We start from the raw sequence: 23694 nt of genomic DNA, 5'->3' as shown, positions 1-23694 counted from the left end.
CGCAAAGGCTTGTTTTTCTTTAATGCCTATTCGAGCTGCAGGAAGTGGTTGCATGTAATGCAGGAGTATTTTTATTTATGTACAAATATTGCAGCTAAATACAGTAGCTCGCCACAACATTAGTTGTGAAAATCCATGATATACACCGTATTAAAAGAAAATACAGAATATAGTTTTACCCCTCACACACGCTTTAATCATATTTAAACTTATTAAAACACACTTAAACGTGTTAAAACACACATTAATGGGAGAATATCATATATCATAATATCATACACTGATGGGAGAATATCATATAACTTTGAGGAAATGAAAACTCACTTGCACAGTTGTGCACAGGAGTTGAAGTTGACTGTAAAACTACGCATAAACAAAAGAGAATTAAAAAATGTCATCTAACCCCAAACTGTTCAACCAAACCATGGAATGTCATCTAATGAAAGTCCCGTAGCTTAATGCTAACATGTAATGCGAAAAGCCATAGACAAGCTAACAGAAATTAGTATAGATCTCACTGTAATTCTAAACATTTAAACAATTGATACTTTAACACATGGAGCAGCAACACATACAAACAGAGCATGCAACATTTTAACGCCAAAATGTTCAACCAAACTGTATAATTTCATCTAACAAATGTCAGCTATCTTAGTCTTAACATACAATGTGAAATTTCATAGACAGGCTAACAGAAACTAGCATAGATATTATGATAATTATAAACATTAAATAACTGCTACTTCATCACAAATGGAGCAGCACCACATGCTGTACACGGTATGCAGCAGAAAAGAATTAAACACCAAAATGTTTAACCAAATTATAAAATATAATTTCGTCAAACAGCGGTCCACTAGCTTAATGCTAGCAAATAATGTGAAACACTGTAGATGGGCTAACAGAAATTAGCATAGATGTTATGGTAAATTAAAAAACTGCTACTTAAACACACAAGCAGCAAGATATATAAAAGGAGCAAACAACAAAAATATAAGGCATATATTCAGATGCAGAAGTTGGAAAATATTAAACATTTTGCAAAATTTCAAGCGCCACCTGTTTTTTTTTCTTTTTTTTTTAAACATACATTTCCAATTTGGTTAGCACATCCGCCTCAGAGTTCTGAGGACCGGGGTTCAAATCCGGGCCCCGCCTGTGTGGAGTTTGCATGTTCTCCCCGTGCCTGCGTGGGTTTTCTCCGGTTTCCTCCCACACCCCAAAAACATGCGTGGCAGGTTAATTGACAACTCTAAATTGCCCGTAGGTGTGAATGTGAGTACGAATGGTTGTTAGTTTGTGTGTGCCCTGCGATTGGCTGGCGACCAGTTCAGGGTGTACCCGCCTTTTGCCCGAAGACAGCTGGGATAGGCTCCAGCACCCCCGCGACCCTCGTGAGGAGAAGCGGAACTGAAGATGAATGAATGAAGATGGGAGAGGATTCTGTTATGGGAAGGTCATCATTTGTTTGCATTTTTGGAATAGTAGTATGGCTGGTATATTTGAATTTAAGTGCAGTTTTCAACGAAATGGAACGTTTATTTGTCTTAAGGGGAAGGGCGACTGTTTGGGGAAATTCCTGGAAGATATTCACTTGTGGGCAACACAACATCTTTTGATATATGTTTCGAAAATATTCATCTTTCCATTTTCTGTTGCGCTTGTCCTCACTTGGAACGCAGGTAAGCTGGAGTCAGCTGAATTTGGGCATTGGACGGGGTACACCCCGGACTGGTTGCCAGCCAATCGCAGGACTATTTATATGATATATTAACGTATAATGTATTATGTTATATTGTCAGCGGCGCGCTGGCATTCTCGCTTTGTTCCATGAGATCACAGTGGTGGCAGATGCGGGACAAACAGGGAGCAGCTGTTGACGCTGCGTCTTCTCCAGTTACAGACGCTGGCAGCGTTGTCCGCCCGCTCCCCTCTGGGGACGGGCACGGGGGCACGCCGCCGGCCCTTAATCGTGTTTGTTCTCCCGGGGTGGGCACGCTTCTCCTCAGGGCCCCCGCCGTGGTCTGCCAGTATTCTTGGCACGGGAAGAGAGGGATGTGCCCCAAGGTGTCAAACGAGAGTGCGGCTGGTGACAAGACATAACGTGCAACTGGTCGCTCTCTCCCAGGACCCGTGGCGCCGTCAAGTACCCTGCGGCCATACAGTACGTTCATCCATTTACGAGAGCGCTTGTTCTCATTATGGTGGGGGGTGAGCTGGAGCTGATCCCAGCTGACTTTTGGCGAGAGAAGCGCGGTACAAAACTGGACTGGTCACTAGCGAATTGCAGAGCACATAAAGACAAACAAGCATTTGGATTCACACATATGGGCAATTTAGAGTCTTAAATTAAACCAACTACTTTGCGTATTGTTACGGGGGTAGTTTGGAACCTAACCCCCGCGATAAACGAGGGATTACAAATTGGGCCTCCGGTCGCTGTATAACGATAGTTTAGAGGCGCTGCCTCAGATTGTAAATGCTATTGTGCTATGGCTAAAATGCTAAATAATGTATCGGCTAATATACTATGATATGGCAGGGTTAGTAAATCATATGCTAAAAGATGTAATAGCAGAGCACGCGAGTGTATTTATACGAGTGCTTCTTCAGGTTTTGGATCTGATGAAGCCATTAAGACGCGGCTTGCCTTCTTTGCTGTTTCAGAGGTGTATTTAAGTGACGTCTGGCTGCTGCCCGAGCGCACGCGCTTTCAGCTTTCCGCCCGCCGACCGTGCCGGCACTCCCGCTGGCTTCCCGTTAAGTGAAGGAGTGATGTTTCAGAGATGGATAGCATTTCCAGCACTTATCGACTGGTCGGCGGCGGCCCGTCATGACACCGCGTCGGGATACATTAGTCGTGGGGGAGGCGTGCAGGGGGGAGGGAAACTTGACAATCTTCCCGAAGAACAGAGTGGCTTCCCAAGTGCGGAGGGCAAGATGTTAAAACACGTGGTCGTCCCGAAGCGAAGCATCGATCCCGGGGCCTCGTTGCTCCGCACGCTACTTCCTGTGTTTTCATTGCAGAAGGACAAAACAACGCCGCCAATTGCTGCGTATCTAATGGCGCCCCGTCTCCAGGGACGAGTTCACCGAGATGACTAGTGACGCGGCAGCACGGTGCGATAGTGCTCAGCTCGTGTGCGTCTCGATTTGTGCCCCACGATTGGCTGGTGACCAGTCCAGCGTGGACCTTGCTTCTTTCGCCAAAAGTCGGCTTAGGTTCACCGGTGTGAAAGGGTATTTGTCGGGCAGAAAACGCATATGTCCAAATATGGTCAAGTCCATACTATTGGTGTCTTCACACATCGTCTACTATTTTTATGCCTTATTAACAAGTTTAAAGTGTTGAAAATATCTTGAGATTAAGTCTAACTCTCTTGGACACTTGAACTGTCTGAGAAGTGTCATAAAACTCCGCCTTTTCCACACTCCGCGGGAGCCGTGCGGCTTTATGTCACCTCAAGATTGAAAGTCTGGATGCTTTTTTTTTTTTTTTTAGACAATAACGGGTGAAAATAGGCTAAATATATTTGTGTAAACGTGTTTTGTTAAAAACGGATAGCTGTAATGCTTCGGTACAGGAAGCCAAGAAGGTAAGTGCGTAGATTCATTGCCACATACTGCTCAGGTTATCTTATCGTTTTTAATATATTGAAAAAGAGTTGGAGAAGATGATGTAACCACAGTTGTTTGCTTGTATGAAATATTGAAGATTTTTTGTCTTGTCGGGGCGGCCACGGTGGAGGACTGGTTAACACATCTGCCTCACAGTTCTGGGGATCGGGGTTCAAATCCTGGCCCCGCCTATGTGGAGTTTGCATGTTCTCCCCGTGGCTGGGTGGGTTTTCTCCGGGCACTCCGGTTTCCTGCCACATCCCAAAAACATGCGTGGTAGGTTGATTGAGGACCCTAAATTGGCCGTAGGTGTGAATGTGAGGGCGAATGGTTGTTTGTTTCTATGTGCCCTGCGATTGGCTGGCGACCGGTTCAGGGTGTACCCCGCCTCCCGCCCGAAGATAGCTGGGATAGGCAGCCCCGCGACCCTAGTTAGGAGAAGCGGTAAAGAAAATGGTGGATGGATGGATGTCTGGTCGGGGGGTTGGCACAAGCACAACTGGCAGCGGTGAGTTTCAGGGCTCCGTAAATGAGTGTTTTTTTTTTTTTATTAGTTTTTTTTGTTGCGCAAATTAGATGTGATTTTGGGGTGGTGTTGTGTTGATATCGGTGAGAACGAGTCCAGGGTGTACCTCGCTTCTATCGCCAAAATGCTAGCTTAGGTCGCTGCTTGCTTTAAGCGACTGTCTGGAGTTTGCGTTACCCGATATGTCCATTAGCCAGAAACTGCTAAAATGAAATGTCACATGAGCGAACACTGGCAAGAGGAGGAAACTTTGAGCAGAAACAGGCCCAGGGCGGGGGTCACAGACCTGCTGGCTTTGGAGAAGAAAATAGGTGTGTTGGTGTAGCATACGAACTGGATTTCTTTGAATACTGCTAACATTACAAAACGTTGAGAAGCTGCGCTGTTGCCTCGGCCTGCTGAGGCTCAATCTACGCGCTGTCAACGTGCTCATTGAGTCAATTTAATCAGATTGACAAGTGAGCGAAGCATAGACAACAACAACACTGCGAGGCCGCCGACTTACCCGTCAGCCCCCCGGAGCAGATGGTTTTACACTCGCGTCGACCCTACTGGAGGAAAAATGCTCTTTTCTGATCTGCTCCTATTTGAGCTGAGATATCAACATGGACAGTCCAATAATGGTACAGTCTCATGTTATCCTCCTCAAACCAGGAAGTAGCCAACTAACCAACAAATTGGTTTTTAATTTGTTTATCACAAGTGTATATTTGCCTTTTGATTTTAGCCGCGATGGACAACATCCCCCCCCACACACACACACAAAAAAAAGGTACAATCCAGTTATTTTACATCAGACTCCTTGAACCAGGAAAGGGCTTACTAACAAACAACAGACATACAAAGGTTGCAACGAAGACTTTTAGTTTATTTACACCTGGCCCCAAATGCAAATTGTACAGTCCAGTCGTCTTAAATCATCCTCCTTGAACCAGGAAGTAGCTTGCTAACAAACAAACGACACATCGAGATTTTTTTCTGAAGTGCTTGAATCTTTTTTTTCTACTTCATAATAAAAGAATAGTGCAATCAGCTGTCTTATATCATCCTATTTGAATCCAAAAAGTACCCTAAAATTGTCAAATAAATATTGCACGACACAATTTCTTCACTCGCTAGAAGAATCTTTGTCCTTTTTCCGTTTATTCACAATGGAAGTGGCGCCCAACATCACAAAAAAAAAACAACAGTGACAGTCCTGTTATCTTACATCACGCTGCGCAAACCAGAAAGTAGCCTGCTAATGAACAACGGACAAACAAACACACGAACAACATGTCCCCCACAGTCGAGCCATCTTACGCCCTCCTCTGTAAAACCAGGAAATAGCCTCCTTTGTGATTTGTTTTTATTTTTTTTCACCTGCGCAAACAGCTCAACCATGTTGAAGGCTCTCTCCTCTAATTTCATTGCGAACATTACATTCACTACTTTATGTCTGCTATAAAATAAAAGCCTAAAATAGCTTTTTACGTTGACAGACAGATCATCACTGCCTATTAACGTAGGTTAGTGTGGATATATTTGGTGCCTTATTCAATAAAAGTGTGGAAAAAGAACATTTTATAGCATGAGAGAATCAGCACGGTGTGATGTTTTTTCATAAGTAAGCTGTGCTGTGAATTGAAATGTGTTTCACGGTGCATGTATTCCATTTTGCCCCCGCCCCTCACACACACAAGTTACAAGCAGCAGATGGAAAAGACATCCACTTTTGCGAAAGGTCAGTGCTTGTTGCTGTGCTCCAGCTTGGAAGTACTTTAAAGACCTGTGACAGCTGTGGGATTTGCACGTTTTGCAAGCGCTCGTGTGTTTCCGAGAACACTTCATTTACCCATTTAAAGAAGACATCTTATCCATTTTAGTTAACATTTGAAAACAGTTCCCCAGTGTCTTAATAACATGTCTGTGACACAATTAAGGTAAAATACAACCAAGGATCAACATTTACAGCACTCTTAAGCCCTATTTTTAAAGCCTCGCTGGAAATTAGCCTGTTTTGAGAGGGTGGTCCTGTCTCATGCAAATGAGTCACAGCTCACCCCGCCCCCTGTACTCTACGGGGCCAATGCCTAGTATAGCTTTCATGATCATGAAGACTAGGAGCGGAGGTAGCAAACCTTTTAAAGAATGTAAAACCATGTATTGTATTTTCACTGGTGGAGGCAGCACTTCAAGACGGCGACGGGCACATTGCCAAATCCTAATGCCCCCACACCTCATCAAGTTCACTGAACAATTGAATTTGTGCCGGAGTCTTTCTCATCAGTCTTACCACCACTGCAGCTCTGCTTACCTTTGGTTTGGACGTAAATACTGCTTGCTTTTACGGTGATCGTCGCTTGAAAATGACAAATCTTTATCATCATTATGCAAATGAGCCCCTTTGTGATGTCACAATCTGGCACAATTGAGAACAGCTTGTTCACAGACACAATAGGCAATGGGGAATAGGCAGCTTACAAAAAAAAAAATACTTGATTGTTTAATTTCACGTTTAATGGCTGGACAGGCAATCCCGAAACCCAACTATTTCTACACAAACAATTAATAAGTCAATTTGACATAATGCAGTATATCAACAATTATTTGCTTAATGTGCTAAGATTCAAAATTGTACAACCTCGGTGCTCCAGTTGTACTATTAGCTTAGGGATTCCCTAACCCTGGCAGCTCTGCTTGTGTGTAACTGCTATTTAGTCACATTTTGTTGATCCTTTGGTTCTTATCAGCATTGTTGTGGTGTTGACAGGCGCGCATGGCTTCAAACGGTTCGACAAAGGTTGCAAATGAATCACGCGCTTTGCTGCTGTGTTTGCTACCTCGGTGGAACACACTTTGCACCGCTGACACAAAGGAGCTTTATGCACTGTAGAAGAGGAGGAGGTGGGGGTGCGCATGGAAAATACGCACAGAAAGAAGACGCCCCCTTCCTCCTCCCCCTTCCTCCCCCTCCTCCTTCACTTCACTCCATGTAGCTGAAGTGAAGCAAAGCCTTCTGTATGAATGATACAGGATTTCTTTAATCTTTTTCTAAATATGCCCCTCATGGGGCATTTAGAGCAGGGGTGAGCCAACGCTTGTCCTCAAGCGCTGTATTTGATTTTTATTAGTAGTTTGAAAACAAATGGGGCAGCTCATTTGTAAACGGGCTAAAAAAAATAAAAATAAATAAAATAAATAAAGAGTAAAATGTGTAAATAAAATAATGAATTCTAGTTTTATTTTTCCCATTGTTTATAATTAATGAATAATTATAACTAGAATTTACAAAAAAAAAATCAACTGTAAGTGCTAGAATAAAAAAAAATGCTGATATATAATTTCATTATAATTAATTAACCAATTTTTCATCAAAACAAAAAAATACATATATTAGGGCTGGAAAGAAAATTTAATAACTTGGCTAAGTTCTATGTTTTTATGTTATTTTGCTGAAATTTTAGTATCTTATTTACGATCAATAAATTGTAAAAATGTTTTAATAATAAAATAATAGTTAATTCTCATTTTGATTATATTATTTATAATGTATTCAATTATCATTGGTTATTCCATCATTAAATAAAATACATGAGAAACTGTTAAATGCATTTAGAAAGTAGATTTTGTTTTTTACAATTTAAATAAAATGTTTTATTTACAATAATCAAAGGTTTATTTGAATAACAAAATAATAACTTATTCTCCTTTTTTAATGTTATTTACAATGCATTATAATTAGCTACCCCATTATTATATATATAAATAGAGATTTTGTAAACGTAAATATAAAACTGTTGATGTTACACATTTAAAAAAAAAAAAAATTATTTACCATAAATCAATTATAAATGGAATTGATGAATGACAGATGGATGGATGGATGGATTGATTGATGGAAAAGGCAGGTGTCTATTTGTATTGCATTTTTTATTTTATTTAACCCAGCCCTGTGGTCATTGCATTGTCATTATTGCTGACAGTCATTGACACAAAGCTTCCCTTATTAAACAAGCACACCGATTAATGCTCGTTAAAGGGCACGTGATTATGGTAAATAGGCTTCAATTTTACCCCCTATTGACGGCTCTTCTTCCTCCTCCCAAACCAGGCAGGAAGCGAGCGCTCTACTGCACTCGCTCCGCGTCTTCTACCGAGAAGATTCATTGGGGGCGTGTCTTATCGTCACACTCCACCGCCTCCTGTTTTTCTAGAATATGTAGTTCTTGCGACAAAAACAACTACAATACTACCTTGAGATGAAAAGAAATGCAATAAATTTAAAAAACAACAACATTTTTTGTAATGTTTTGTTATGATAAATGACACTCTATAATATTGTACTTAATAAAAACATCAGCTCCAGAGTCGGCGTCAGTGCAGTTTTTTTTTTTAGGTTATTAGTTTTCTGTCAACAGCTCATTCACTTATCCAGTGGTTCTCAAACCTTTTACACCCAGGTGCCACCCCAATATATCCTCCAAGTACCACCATCGTAACCTACATTAAAATACAATAGCGTAGTAGGTAGCGCTAAGTGTTTATCAAAAATGAAAGAGAGGTTTTAGTTCTAAAAAGTATATTAGATATCATTGTATATCCCTGGAGCATTATGTACAGTTTGAACGTTCACACTTTGCTGAAATGTAGTAAAATGAAAAAAAAACCAACTACTACATAATGATTCAGTTAAAATGTATTACGCAGAACATTTTAACTAAATAAATGTTCAAATAACAAACAGTTCTTAAAGAGTAAATGCATATTTATTGAACTTAAGTTAAATACAACTGAACTTTTCTTAAGTGATTCTTTCGCCTACTTCTACTACTTGTACCACACTTTGAAAATCACTGCACTAATCAATCTCTTGTACCAAAACATGCATCGTCCAACTGTAAAGACAAATGTAACGACAATAATCCCCGCATAGTCACAAATTCACCTATAATTAGCGTTTCCTCCACCGTCAGATAATTACAGTACTACGTCAAAAGACACGTGACAAGGCTAAAAATAAACTAGCTTTTGGATTCAAATATACTGTGCACGATGGTGACGCGGAGTAAATGTCTTTTGCGGAGCCATACAATGACGTCATTGATCGGATCGGCGAATTATGATATTAAAGCCGATCACCCGATCAGCATAAAATGCTAATTATTGGCGATACCGATCAGGCCGATAAAATCGGTGTAAAGTCTAATATATATATTATTTTCTAAATCAAATCATCTGTAAGCCTTATTTGGTTGGGTGATGTTGTCAAATAATGCTATTGGGATCATTGTTTGTGTTATATTAATGGTTGGGTGTGTTGGTTTACAACTGTTTGTATACAAGCTATTAAAAAGTACTTTAATGCTGGCATTTGTCCATGTTTTTGCCCCTCCTAGCGTCCCCTCTGTGTCGGTTGTTTACCACCTGCTGCAAACAGGTGGGCCAACTCTTGAGTGATCAGTCTTGCAAGTGGAGTCGGAGGTGCAGCCCCCGCCAGGAGTGGGTGGGCATGAACCTTTGACCCATCTCCACTCCCCCTGATAGGCCCACGCAGTATGAACTTTAGCTCTTAAACAGCCATCAAGTGTATTTGTTCAAAGAAATAACAGCTTTCTGTTACCTCGCTCTGGTTTTTATTTGTGCCAGACATGCAGGTGTTCAGATAGAGTGTGTGTGTGTGTGTGTCTGTGTCTGTGTCTGTGTGTGTGTGTGTGTGTGTGTGTGTGTGTGTGCGCGCGTGTGTGTGTGGGAGTGTGTCAGACATGGTGAGGTTTAATGCAAGGAGGCAGGTGTGAGGGTCACGGCCAGTTTGCGGTTCGACCCCCGCCGTCCGCTCGTTCTGACGGCGCAGGAAGTCGCTAATTAGCGCCGTTAGCTGATGCGGACCCACTGGAACCCCCGATCCCCTTCGTTAAATGCTCCTTCCGCGTGCTAAGTTCGGCTTTTTATTAGCGGTCTTCGCCAAGCTACTGTTTCCCCATAGGAAATGGAAAGACTTGAAATTTCAAGTCCCTGTACTTCTGATGATAGCAGATATTACTGTCCAAAGGTGAAACTAAAGACTATTATTGTAATTTTTGTCAGCTTAAGAAGTTTTTCACAAAAGATTGTGACTTTACTTACAATATTATAATATCGTTCATGTTTATATCTATCATATCATATTTGTATACATGTATTTAACTTTTGTCTGAAGAACCCAGCCCTAAAGAAACCAAAAGTTTGACTTCAAACAATCATGTAATCAAACCGTAGTCATGTTCGTTAGCGTAGCATACACAGGAAGTCAGCTATCCCGTTTGCAGGGTTTGGTCACGTGACGTTCCGCATATAGCGGATTCAAATCAATTGAAATGCCATTACAGTGGAATATTTGCAAGAAATAGGGACCGAAACCTGCCCCGAATTGTGAAAATCCACAAATAATTGATGCCATCCCCAAAAGGGGCTTGTAATTGCAAATAAATCCCACATGATGGCGGCAAAGCACTTAAAACGAAGATTATCATAAAGCGTCAACACCATGCATCTAACGTACGCAATCATGAACTCATAAGCAACTGTAATCAACAAATCACCTTCACCTAAGGCTCATCGATCATATTAGCTAGCACACTAGTCTATATAACATGCTAGCAAAACAACTGGCGTGACATCACACATGGGCAAACAAATGTCTGCACTAGCACTTTATGCTAATGGTATTAAGACATTAAACTCAACTTTCGGCATTTACACACAATAATAAATGTTTGGGAATACAGGAAAATTGTCACGGAAACGTAATTTATAATAGCTGCATCAGGAGAGAAACAGAAACAGAAACATACTTTCAGTTTCACTTTTTGACTATGCATGAGGTGCATTCAAGTAGCCAACCAAACAGGACATCTCAAACGCAGACGAAAAAATACAATTCATGAATTCGACCTAACAACAGCACCATGGTTTCACTCCACGGCAACGAAGTAATACTTTCGTTCAAAAACAAAAAGAGATTTCCAGCGAATAATGGAAGAGCAAATCTGCAAAAATGCGAATTTGAGAATGCTGAATGTAATCTGTTCTAGCCACCCAAAAACGTCGCAATTTTTTTAATTTAATAAAGTAAAAGAACACTTTATTGTAACATAGAAATATAAAAACAAATAAAAGAGAATGTAAAGAAATGTACCTGTTTTAAGTGTTATTAAGCTGAAAGTCACCGTCGGTGTGCCTTTAATGGGCGTGGCCTCGTGATTTACATCAATTGGCCATTTTGCACATCTTCTCCATGCACCTCGCAAGAGTTTTCATTTTGTATTTGTGTGTTTGACTGCTTGTTCCCATTCAAAAACGCCGACTGGAATTCAAATTTTGGCTCGCAACACAAAGCAAAAAACAAAACAAAAATCAACCACACGGCTTGATTACAACTTTAAGATTCTTTCCTTGTAAAATTCTGATAGTTCTGTTAGGTCCCGACTTTTTCCTCACAAAATAATAACCTTATTCTCGTATAATTACAACCGTTTGTTACAAGCTGCTCTGGTCGCTTGTTAATTGTATTGCACTCAAGCACTGTGGCGCCCAAAAATTACAACTCCCCCCCACCCCACCAAAATGAAGAAAAAAAACGGACTTTGTTCTTCTTAGCTTACAATTTTGTACTTAGACTACAATTAAAGTATTGTAAGATTGTCCTTTTTTTTTTAATAATTATGAGCTTGTTGGTAGTTTTTCTTGTCGTGACTTCTTGACCCCCATCGGAGCCTTCGGCAGGCAGACAGCTGCGTCGCCACGGTAATAAACTTCTGTGGATGACATCACTTTTAAGTCCGCAAATCCTCCCGATTTCACGGAAGCTCGGAACGTCGGCCGTCCGACACGCATTCCGACGTCATCATCTGGCCTCTTTTGTTTCGCGGGTTAGGCCGGATCGCTCCCAGCGGCCCCCACGTACAGCGTGATGACCACGAAAAGCTTTTTTGCTCCGAAAATTAAATATGTCACGGTGCGTTGTTGCAATTCTGTAAGTATTAGCGCAGGCTCTCTGTTTCATAAGAAAATGTTGCTTCAAGAAATGGAGACGGATTATCGCGACTGAACAGAGGACCCACAGTCATGTCATCGTTACAGCGACAGTTTGAATTTTCAACAACAGCTTTGTAATCATTTGAGAAAAAAATGATGGTTTATCCAAAAAAGTGTCTATTTTGTTGTTTTATTGATCAAATGCATTCTCTCTATTCTCGCAAAATTACTCCGTTGTTCTCATAGGATTACAATGTACTGTATATTTTCTATCATTGTTTTCATATGAATTATGGATTCATAAAGGAAAGGATTCTTGTCAGACTTGTATGTTATTACGATTACGATTCATCTAAAAAATTCGATTGTCGATTTCAATTTGTTCTCTCAAAAAGTATTATTCTCAGATAATTGCGTTCAATCGCAGAAGAATTATTTTTTGTACAATATCTATCTAGCTAGCTAGCTTGCTATCTAGCTGTCTATTTATGGGTGGTATAACATGGGATATTAACTTTTTAAGAAATATATAATGTAAATAGTTTGACAGTAGTGATATAATGGGCCAAAAGTCAAATTCATACAAAAAGTTTCATTCAAAAAGTTGACACACACACACACACGCGCACACTCAGTGATGCTCACTCCCGCCTCTTGCAGCCCCTGTCTGGGGGCTCCGCACTGGCTGTGTGCTGGAGCGCAGAAGACCGTGTGAGGTGCACTGACCCATTCTCTACACCCCCCCCCCCCCACCCCCCCACCCCACTCCCACCACCCCACGTTCTGAGCCTCCAGAAGCAGCTCATGTGTTGAACACAAATGGAGCGGCGTGGTGGGGGCGACAGCTCCCGAGCCCAAGGGTCCGCGGAGGTGCAGCTCCTCACACTCCGAGTGACTCAGGAGGCCCATTTGGCTCCTGTTGGCTTTAACACCAGCAAGAATTCAACTCTGTTTACTTTCCTCCCCTCATTTGGAAGAGAATGCAGTTTACAAGAATGCATTCTATGTGCGTGATTACAAGTTACTTCTCGTAAGATTACGACACTTTCTAAACAATAATACTTTGTAACATGTTCGCCATTTTATTTTTATTTTTTTTTTATAATTTTTTTTTTTTTTTACTCTCAGTGAATTTGATGTAATCTGGCTAATAGCGCCGTTAATCCTTTTACACCGTACATGTTGACGTGAGGAATGTGTGCCCCATTGTTAACGTGTGTGTCTGTGTAGTGGATTAGCGGTCGAGTTGCAAAGTGGCGGTGGATGTGCCTGGAGGTGTGAGCAATAATCGCCGCCTCATCACCTGACGCCACGCCACGGCACATGCACACAATGTATTTATCGTTTGGCGTGTCAAACTCATCTTTGTCGCGGGCCACATTGTAGTTACGGTTTCCCTCAAAAGGCCGTTATGACTGTGAAACCATAAATACGTCTCATGGCCTCTTTATGATATTACATATACACAACAAACTGATGGATAACGAATTTTTAAATTATAAGTCAAGGAACATTTTGTCACTCCACAATTGTTCAAGTTACTGTAACAAGGAGTTTGGTTATTTAAAAAAATGCTTGCAATATCTCAAAGTTATTATTTATTACGTATGACAATTTTTGACCAAGAATCATAGAAGTGGATACACATGATTTGCTTTCGCGGGCCATATAAAATGATGTGACGGGCCGGATCTGGCCCCCGGGCCTTGAATTTGGCACCTGTCATTTACATTGTAAACATCTTTACTCCCAATTAGTGACATTTTTATTTGTAATTATCATAATTCTCTGTAGTTGACGGAGTACGGAGTCTAAGGGAAAAAGTACGACTTCAGTCTAGTGAGGCAATTACGTTTTCTACAAAAAGCGAACAAAAAAAACAACATTTTCGTAAGATTAAGACTATACATAAGAATTAAGACAATTCTTTTACAATAATTTAAAAAAGCCAAAACTCGTTCTACAAGTACAATACAGTGCTATTTGTCTTTATTAAAACCGCGTAACAAAAATGGTGACGTTTTTTTGGGGGGGGGCTGGAATGGATTGACGGCTTTTCAATTCATGTCAATGGGGAAAATTGATGAGTGTCGATGTCCCTGGTGCGTCAGGCGTCCCATCCCCTGTTGCCCGCCTCTTGGCGCGGTGTTGTGGGGTCCACATGCGCTCAGCTGTTGCCTCAGTGGCAGGAAGGGCGGGACACCCAGAGACAAGTAACACCCCCGCCTCATAACCCGCTCCCCCCCCCCCCCCCCCCCCTTTTTTTTTGCCTTTCTCTCCCAGGCCGTCAGTGTCGAAGTGGCGCAGAAGGTGGCGGACCGGGGGGAGGTCCGTGGCGGTCGTAAGGACGTATTTGGCTTCGACTGCTTCTGGCGCTGCGGTTGCTGCGGGAGATTTTGAAAGGCGGCGGCGGCGGCGGTGCGATGCTGGCCCGGCACGCTCTGCTCCTGATGGCGCTGCTGAGCCGAAGATCGGAAGGTGAGTCAAGACAAGTACGAATGTCCGATCATCCTCGAGTTCCTTCGAGTTTCGGTCAAAAACTGGACTTTGGAATGAGCTTTTTTTTTCCGAACCATGATGTCTAATTGCCTCTATGCCAACGTTCAAGTGCGGAGCTTTCGTATAAAATCTCCACCACTTTTAACGATTTCTGCTCGCCATTGTCTCTTCGGCATTCTGTTAGATTGTTCAAAATGCTACCTGCTAGTCAATGCTACACCATCTCATATGATTTTTAGTTTATTTTTTAAGCACATAAATACTCCTTATTACTTATTCTTGTAATTACAATTTATCTCGTAAGATTACATATTTTTTTTAATACACGTTATTCGATTTAGATTACAATTTAAGTCTCGTAAAATTACGACTTTTTCTCAAACTCTATTCTTTCTTTTTTCTTCTTATTCTTCTCTTTATTGTTCTTATTTTTACAGTAATTACATTTTATAAAACCAGTTGAGCATGTAACTATAAAACCACTTACATGTTCTTTTATTATGTATGTAAAACATGGCAGTGATTCTCAACTGGTGGGTCGGGGACCCATTTTGGGTAGGTCGCGGACAGCTAGTGCAAAAAAAAAAAAGATTTATTCGTATTCAGATTTTTCTCAGTACAGTACAGAGGAATACGACATTCCCACACGGAACATTGTAGCAAAGCGACAAGAAATGTTCCTTCCCAATGCTCTAGCCTCTAGTTTACTCTGTAAACAAATACAGTGCAGCTAAGCCTCTGGCCGGCGGACATCATGGCTAGCAATATGCTTTTGCCGGCATTTCAAAATATAATGTACGTATATTGTATGTTTTCAGAGGCTACTTTTCAAGAATTTTGTATTTTATTTAATATGTAGTTCTTAACTTCTCTAAAAGTGTGTCGTGACTTTGGAACAACAGGAAAATGCAAGTCCCAGGGTGACGACAGCTGAGAACCACTGCCATATGGTGCTTTTTGTCTTCATTAAAAACATTTAACAACAAAATTGTGGTGTTTTGGGGGAACTACACTACCCCAAACCACAAGCAACTTAATGCAATACGCTATCTGCTAGTCAGCGCTACACGATAAGCAAGAGGTACTACTGCCGAGCATTGCTACGTGCCATTGCGTCAGGCTTCTAGTAAGTACAACAGTGTTCGTACTTGTCATTTATTTATTTTTTTGTGACATTTCCCACGGTTGAGGTGATTTCGACGTCAGTGGATCGTCGCCATCCACAGGGACAACTTTAACGTAACCCCCCACCGTCTGTAGCCCCAATTTCAAAAAATAAAAGAAATAATGTATGCGATCATGATATAAGTAGTATTTCACATTCTGACTGTTCTTTGTTTTGTTTTTTTTCTCATCGACCTGAAAGCGCTCAGATAGATAACACCCACTCTTTCTCTGCCAGCTGTTTTCAAAGCAGAGTTTCCGTATTGTCGGCCGTTTTAAAGCAAAACAAAAAGATAGACTACACTCTCTTCTTTCGCTAAAAAACAAGTTTGTTTCTATCTTTTTCTGTTCTTCAGTATTCAGCAGCAGAAAAATGGGTTGGTTTCACCAAAAACCCCGGTTTCTGACCACAAAGTGACGAAAACGAGTCCGACAGAACTGTGACTTTGATGCTAATATTTATTTAGTTGTTTTGCTTTTGGGACACGCCAAACTTTAAAACAACAAAGACAAGACTGAGAAAGGGCTTTCGATAGCAAAATAATCAACACAGACATACGACTTAGAAACGCAATGGGAGCAACTCTGACTCACCTCATGACTCAAGTCGAACATCCGTGGCTTTTTTTACATGCCTTTTGTCATTCACTCCATGAACTGTGCCATCTTTTCTCACGCTCGTGACACATACTTTCTACTACCTACCGTGACACATCCTCTGTTTATACTATAAATACTCTGTTCAGGTTTGAGATGCCAAAACGTGTCCAACTTCTAACATGTCGGCATTTCTCTCCCTCATAATTGACGTGAGAAGCTGAGATTCACCCTCTAATCTTAATTGTCGACTCAAAAGCTGTGCTGATCTCAACTCCAAAGAGATACAACACCGCCAGAGGGATTTGAAAATTTGAGGCATTATTTTATATTGGAAGTATTCCTAATAGTCAATTTCTGTTCATAGGTTTTAGATGTTGTGCATTGAATTTCATATAAAAGTCCCCAAAATAAGTCCCACGGTCCATTTTTTGTGTTTTTAGTTGGTTTATTGCAGACATTTTTTTTTTTTTATACTGTTGATGTGTATGTAGAGGTTCTGCTGTATTAAAATGAGTTGTCTTCCCCCAGAAATGAGAAGGATTACTGACAATATGTTGGTTTTATAAATACAATCCATTCCTCTTTTCAACATTTAAATAAGCTTCATCACATTTGACAGTTTAGTCACAGACTTTCCCCAAAAGTGTTGTGCTTCTCTTTCATAAATGTGGGACTAAAATCACTTTAAAATGCACAAAATAGTGAAATGTAGACTTGCCTGGCCGGGAGCTCAGCCCCCCTAGACCTCTGATCCTAGAATCGCCCCTGCCGCTTGCCGTTCTGCCAAATCGGCAAACGCCAAAATCAAGATATGGCTCCGTTTGCCATTCGGCGCACGAAAATAAAGCCACTTAGTGTTTTTGCTTCGAGCTGTTTGTCGCCACTCCCAGTTGAAGTTTATTTTAAACTAAACATAAAATAAACAGCGTGGTCACGTCACAAATTAAACATGTAAGTTAAAGGTACTGGGGCTCCCATGAACTCGCTTTTATGTCCCGCCGCACACTCCTGTTTTGAATTGTTTGAAGATGGGCAGCCAGTTGTCTTTTTTACAATGAATGCCAGCAGTGTCCTGCTGGCCTGTAAAGTTGTGACAGGCGGGAGGGTCCGTAACCCCCCCCCCCCTCACCATCCCTCCCCCCCCCCCCCTCCCCCCCTTGGATCCCATCAACCGGGGCACCTCGGCATTTGTTCTCTTTCTAGTCGGGAAAATGATTGACAGTCGACAACATTTCCATTCAAAACACTTGAGCGGCACATTAGACACGACTCGCGTGTTCCCGTGGGAATTTAGTAGGAAATTGTACAAAATGTTGCACTGTGGTTTCAAAATCAATTTGTTTTCTTTTTTTTTTTTTTTTTTCCATATTTTGCAGTCATTGCTGTGCCTATTTTGGGACAGAAATATGAAATGTATGTCAAAATCGAGTCGAAAATCATGCAAAAAAGTTGAGCCCAATGTTTCATGAATATCACTGGGCCTGCTTTGGAAACGCTACATTTTAGTTCAAGATCAAAGGCAGTTCATTTGCGACTAATTTTGTACACATCATAGCGCATATTTTCATTTTAGAGGTGGATGGATGACAATTAGATTCAATGTCATGTCAAAGTGATGCTTAAATGTGCTCACACACAACAAACGAATTGTATTAAATCATATAAAAAGGTCGAGCGTGAAACTGCTTTGTAAAGTTAATCACTATATTACACTTGCTCCATATTGTATGTACTTGTAGCCTTGGTTTGCATGTTACACACATTACTACATTTTACTTTAAGATCCAAGGCCGACTTTTATGTAACCCCAAAAAATGCTTGTTTTTGTACTAAATGCTATGCGATGTTAGCTTGGAAAATCCGATATCCGATATCCAAATCCGATGCTCAGACGTGCTCACACGAGAATTTCGTGGTCAATTATACAAAAAAATTGAGAAACACACGTAAGTGTACTTGAGTGGTGGCACTTGTGTGTTCTGAGAATTTAGTAGGAAATCATACACAAAAATCAAGCGCGATATTTCATGAACAGCACTATGACTGCTTTGCAATTTACTCGTAACCATGGGAACAATTACGTTACTTTAAAATCAAAGGCAGCTATTTAAGTAACCAGAATTTTGTCCTAAATATAGCGCTTCAAGAAATGGAAATTTTCACAAGAGTATACAAAGGTCTTGTGTGAGGCACTTGAATGTCAACACTGATGCTCTAAATTAGATATTTGAGGCATTCAGATGTCAAACTGATGATCAAGTGTGCTCAAATAAATAGTAGTAAATCATGCAAAAAAACAAAAACAAATAAATAAATCAATAATCCAACACTCAATTGGTGTGTAAGCATTATATTTGACATCTTAGGTCATATTGTTTTTTCCTTGTTACTAGTCATGAGGTGAAATTGACTAATGACTATTTCAGCCCTTTTTTTTTTTTTAAACTCCCACTATTGGGGGGGTGGGCTCGCTACCATTCAAGCACAAAGACATTGTGGTGGAATAGTGTTAAAGATGGAGACCAGCTGTAAAGTCCACTAGCGCCTGGGAGCTGGCTGTAACTTTCACAGTTGGTGACGAAATGCCTCCCGTGCTGCTGCTGGGGATGACGATGATGATGACGATAACGATGATGATGATGAGCAGGAGGAGGAGGAGTCCTTCACCACAGAATCTCTTATCAGTGCGCTTTATTCGCACGCAGCATAATAATAATCATTTATCACAGCTGCGGTTGTTTTTCAAGCGCTCTAAAAATAAAGTTGAGTTTATCGTATATCAGTGTTACTTTATGACTAGGAGCTACTTATACTGTACTCTATATTATGCCACACCGCACCGTACTATATTATAGCAAACAAAACATGAAACACAGGCGACAGTGGACTTGCCTTTATTCTTTCCCCAAAGTATCAGTCGTACTCCCTTGCCTCCTTTGCGATATGATACGTTGAAGATCTCTCAAACGATTTAAACGTGGGAGATTGGCTGTAAATCTCAGCGGCACAGTCTTTATGCACCAGACACCTGTTTCTATTGGCTGGCTGCGGAGACTCAAGGACTATTCGAGTGATACTTGATGGTATAATGCTCCCACTTGAATTTCTCCTCCTGTGTGTTCGACATGAATGCAGTTTGTATAGTTTCAGTTTGCGGAGAGAGAGCTATTTTTCAGCTTCCGGGAGTTTTGTACAGATCCTTGCAGCATGATCATGAGGTGATGGTCGATGGTGATAGCACAAATGTTGATCACACCAGATACTGATTGGTTTTCTGACCCCTCGGAACCTCCCCGATACAGGAAAACTGTATATTTTAGTGTGGCCTTTTATTGTGGGCGGCCAAAGGCACACCTGTGCAATAAATATGCTGGACAGCATGAAGCAAATGCGGTCACACCAGATACTGACTGGTTTTCTGACCCATCGGCAACCCCCGCCCCCAATACAGTAAAACCTCACATTTTAAAGTGGCAAATAGGTGGATCTGCAGGTGTCAAACCGCACGAATGGAGTCGTCCACTGCATACGGTTAAAAAAAACGATAAAGAAACTATTTCTGTAAAACACAGATTTCCGCGATATTGCGGTCATTTCTGTGACTGACAAAGATCAACCACAATATAGCTGCGAACACACTTCACTAGGTTTTGTCCTGGCATTTAGTTTCTACCTAAATGGTTGCTTGCCCATATGAAGATGTTGCAGGCTTCTCTTTATGATTGTGTTTGTCCAAAACCAGCATCTCAGTTTGTGCGCCTGTCTGTGTTTGTGTGTTGTCTTTGTGGATATAGCAACTCTCTGCAAAACTCGCACCCGCGCGTCACATTTCTCAGCCAGCCATTGCAAACCTGACGTGAGTTTGTCCGAGGATGCGCGGGGGTCAGAGGCCGGCCAGTCCGGAATGATCTTGTCCGACGTTGACGGACACTTTCTTCGTCCTCGAGGCTGCACGGTCATGGCTGGTAAACACGGAGCAGGTTGCCGGAACAGTGGAAACAGATGACCCGGGGGGGGGGGGGAGATGGATTGGGACGCGCACTTCCGACACATTCGTGCGCACATACGTCCTATCTTTGAAGCCCGTCGAGGGGTTAAGAGGCATGAGGGTGAAGCCGGACGATGAATGACCTCCTTGGCAGGTTGCTCGCCACCCCCATTAGGGGTCGGAGTGCACGCCTGAGACGCACGGGGAAGATGTCTCCTTTGAGCGAGAGATTTACGACGGCCACCTGGAGGAACTTATCTCGCTCGTCATACGCTACGCTTCTGAAGAAAGGAAATTGGCACTTGGGGAAACCAGTGTGACCGTTTTTTTTTTTTTTTTCTCCAGGAAAATATATCAAAACCCTTTCAATCAATCAGTCAAGCTTTACGTACAACACAATCGGTGGGGAAACGCTCGAGAACTCTGACCCGCTCCATGTTTAAGCATCTAAAAAAATACCAGCTCAATAGTAAAACTAGCTTTTTACGGTCAATCGTAGCTAGTCAAGGAAAACAAGGCACGGAGCGATATGTGGAAACATTTTGCTTACAAGGCCGACAAAGATACACCGAACTAAATTCAATCTTCAAACTAGCACAGGAAAGAACAGTACGGCCAAACAGTTCGCTGAGCGCCATCATTAGAGTGCAAAGAGCGTCAGGTTAGCCAATGTGACGCATTTGAACCACTTACCTTCAAATAGAAGTCGAACGAGTTTGAATTACTTTGTGACAAGCAAACTTGTGCCCCACTGGATGCTTTTGGCGAGGCAAAATTAATCAGTAATGATTTTTCTTGTAGGTGAGCGCAGTCCAGCACTAAGAAACCAATTACGCAGCTACATTGAGTCATATGGTTAGCAATTGAGATTAGCATTAGCACGATAGCGATGAGCATTTTAGGTAAAAAAACAACAACGCTACCATTCAGCTCACTCATACTTATCGTGTTCTATGTGCATTAAACATCTAACAGTGTCTTAAAGATCACTTACAGATGCTCCCTTGTTGTTTTTGGCAAAATTTATCATTGGCCCAACACTGCGTCCCTCTTCAATGAATGTCCGTGTGAAACATGAGTTCCAGCGGCACAAACATGGTTCCTGGCAGAACTTAGCCAAGTTATTCCATTTTCTTCCCAGCCCTTATATATATATATATATATATATATATATATATATATATATATATATATATAAATAACAATGTAAATATACAAGTCGAGTCGCTTCGTGTTTTTTAACAATCCACAATAATCTGTATGTACTTAATGACAATAACGAGGGTGAGACCACCCAAAAGTGGAAAACTGAGAAGCCCCCTGGTGAGCTTCATAAAAACAAAGAGGATTAAATTGATGTAATTCATTGCGAGAGTTCATCCATATGACGCTCACACCCGTCCAAGATGAGCAAAGCATAACAAATACGTTTAAAAAAAAGAAATCTGCATTTATTGTTTCCGTTGGGGTACAGAGTTGAGATTTTGAGCGCTTGTTATCATTAATGCAGAAAACAGTGCTGAGTGGAGAAATGTCTCAGTAACATACATCCAGTGTGTGTGTGTGTGTGTGTGTGTGTGTGTGTGTGTGTGTGTGTGTGTGTGTGTGTGTGTGCTCGAATGTGTGTTTGTGTGGAGTAGCAGCTTGTGGAATGTGTGGAGGATGTAGATCAGATTTCGGGGTGACCTTGAATGCGGTCGTCGCTGACATAGCAAGTCTGTTTGTTGCCGGCGGTTGACACCAAACTGCATAAAGGAAGACACTCAATTATTAGACTTTTTTTTTTTTCTGCCTTTAAAAAAGAAAATCCTTCTTGATTTTGAGGTGTTCATTGAACAATCTATTTCTGCGGTTGTAGTTTGCTGTGTTGTACAACATTACTGCATGTTACTCACGGCTGTTAATGATATTTTGAATCTCGCTCTCGTATTATTATTGTTATTATTAGCTTTCATTTAAAACCCTGCTCTGATGTTGTGGGTCAAATTGACCAGTTTTAAAGTTTACAAGTCAAGAAAAAATATGATGATGTAAAAAAATATATATATATTATATATATAGTGGTTATAAAAAGTCTACACCCCCCCTGCCATTATTAGATTTTGGCATTACCTGTCAATATATAAAACATCACACATTAGAGGCTCAAAAGAATTGTGATGACGTGACATCATAGCGTCATTTTTAATGCGTTTGAACGTCAGCAAATTCCGCCTTCACATGCTGGTTTGCCCTGAACTCCAGACTGGATCGTAAGAGAGAGGACCATTTGCCCGATAAGGTCTTCTTTTGCATGTGACAAAACAAGGTGATGTCAGCCTTCCCAGAGTGACCTGCCCCTGCGCTCGCTGATAAAAACCAAAGGTTGATACGAGGTGAAAGGCTTGACGACTTCGTAAAGCGTTCCTCTTTCTTTTTCTGCATATGTGTGTGTGTGTGGGTGTGGGTGTATATATGCGTGTGCGCGCATTTGCACACTCGCAGATTAAAAAAAGAAAAGAGAAAAAGAAGCCAAGGTTGCTTTTGGGAGATCAGAAGAAGTGTGCAAAATTCCCATGAATGCAGATTATCTTGGAAGGACACAGGGTGCTACTTCAAGAGCACAACAAGTGTGAATCACCATCACGCTCGTCTACTTTTTTTTTTTTTAACCTCCGCCCGATGGTTATTTTAAAACTTCTTGTTTAATGCTCAACATTTTGACAATTGATGGGATGATACGAAATGAATCAGCAAATCAAAAGTCATTTTATAGACTTGATCTGAGTTGTAAACAACAAAACGAACAGGCTTATTGTAGTAAGAAGATGCTTCATTTGATTTTTTGTTGATACAATGAGTTTTATTTTCAGTCTCGAGACACCATCATGTCGGTAGCTTGTGTCCGCACGGTGGATGTCGTTGCCACGGAGGCGGTGACAAAAACTGCCATCTTTTCATCCGGATTTTTGGTCGGATCCTTGAACCTCACACGAGTACAGCTTTGCTCGAAGCTTCTCTCTCTCTTTGCGTGTGCAGGCAACTTGTTGGACAGCATGCTGCTTCGGAACGGCTGGAAGGGGGAGTCGGAGCGGGGGGCCGAGGGGCGCGGCAACAGCAGTAGCGCGGCCACCGTTGCGGTCCAAAACGTGCTGTGGTGTCACTGCAACCTGCACTGCCCTGAAGACTCTGCCAACAACAGTTGCATGTACAGTAAAAGAACAACATAACACATAGGCATTTGGTACACTAAAGTGTACATGGTTACATTTCGGTTTGGAACATTTCTGGTCAATTTCTTAAAGTTTGCCATTCGTACCTAATA

The 23694-nt window shown here is 41.4% G+C and overlaps 1 protein-coding gene across 1 annotated transcript in view; it reads left to right on the top strand.

Annotated features, from left to right (window-relative positions):
- bmpr1bb (bone morphogenetic protein receptor, type IBb) overlaps window positions 1–23694 on the top strand; it is a 45739-nt gene that overhangs the window by 14500 nt on the left and 7545 nt on the right. Inside the window, exons 3-4 of the mRNA XM_061698511.1 lie at window positions 14423–14617; window positions 23409–23577. Coding sequence (XP_061554495.1) covers window positions 14563–14617; window positions 23409–23577 — 224 coding nt within the window. The 5' untranslated portion in view covers window positions 14423–14562. The remainder of the gene's footprint in view (window positions 1–14422; window positions 14618–23408; window positions 23578–23694) is intronic.

Source organism: Phycodurus eques, chromosome 15, assembly GCF_024500275.1.
Source record: "Phycodurus eques isolate BA_2022a chromosome 15, UOR_Pequ_1.1, whole genome shotgun sequence".
NCBI lineage: Eukaryota > Metazoa > Chordata > Actinopteri > Syngnathiformes > Syngnathidae > Phycodurus > Phycodurus eques.
Note: the sequence above shows the minus strand (reverse complement) of the source record. Positions and strands in the feature narration are given on the sequence as shown.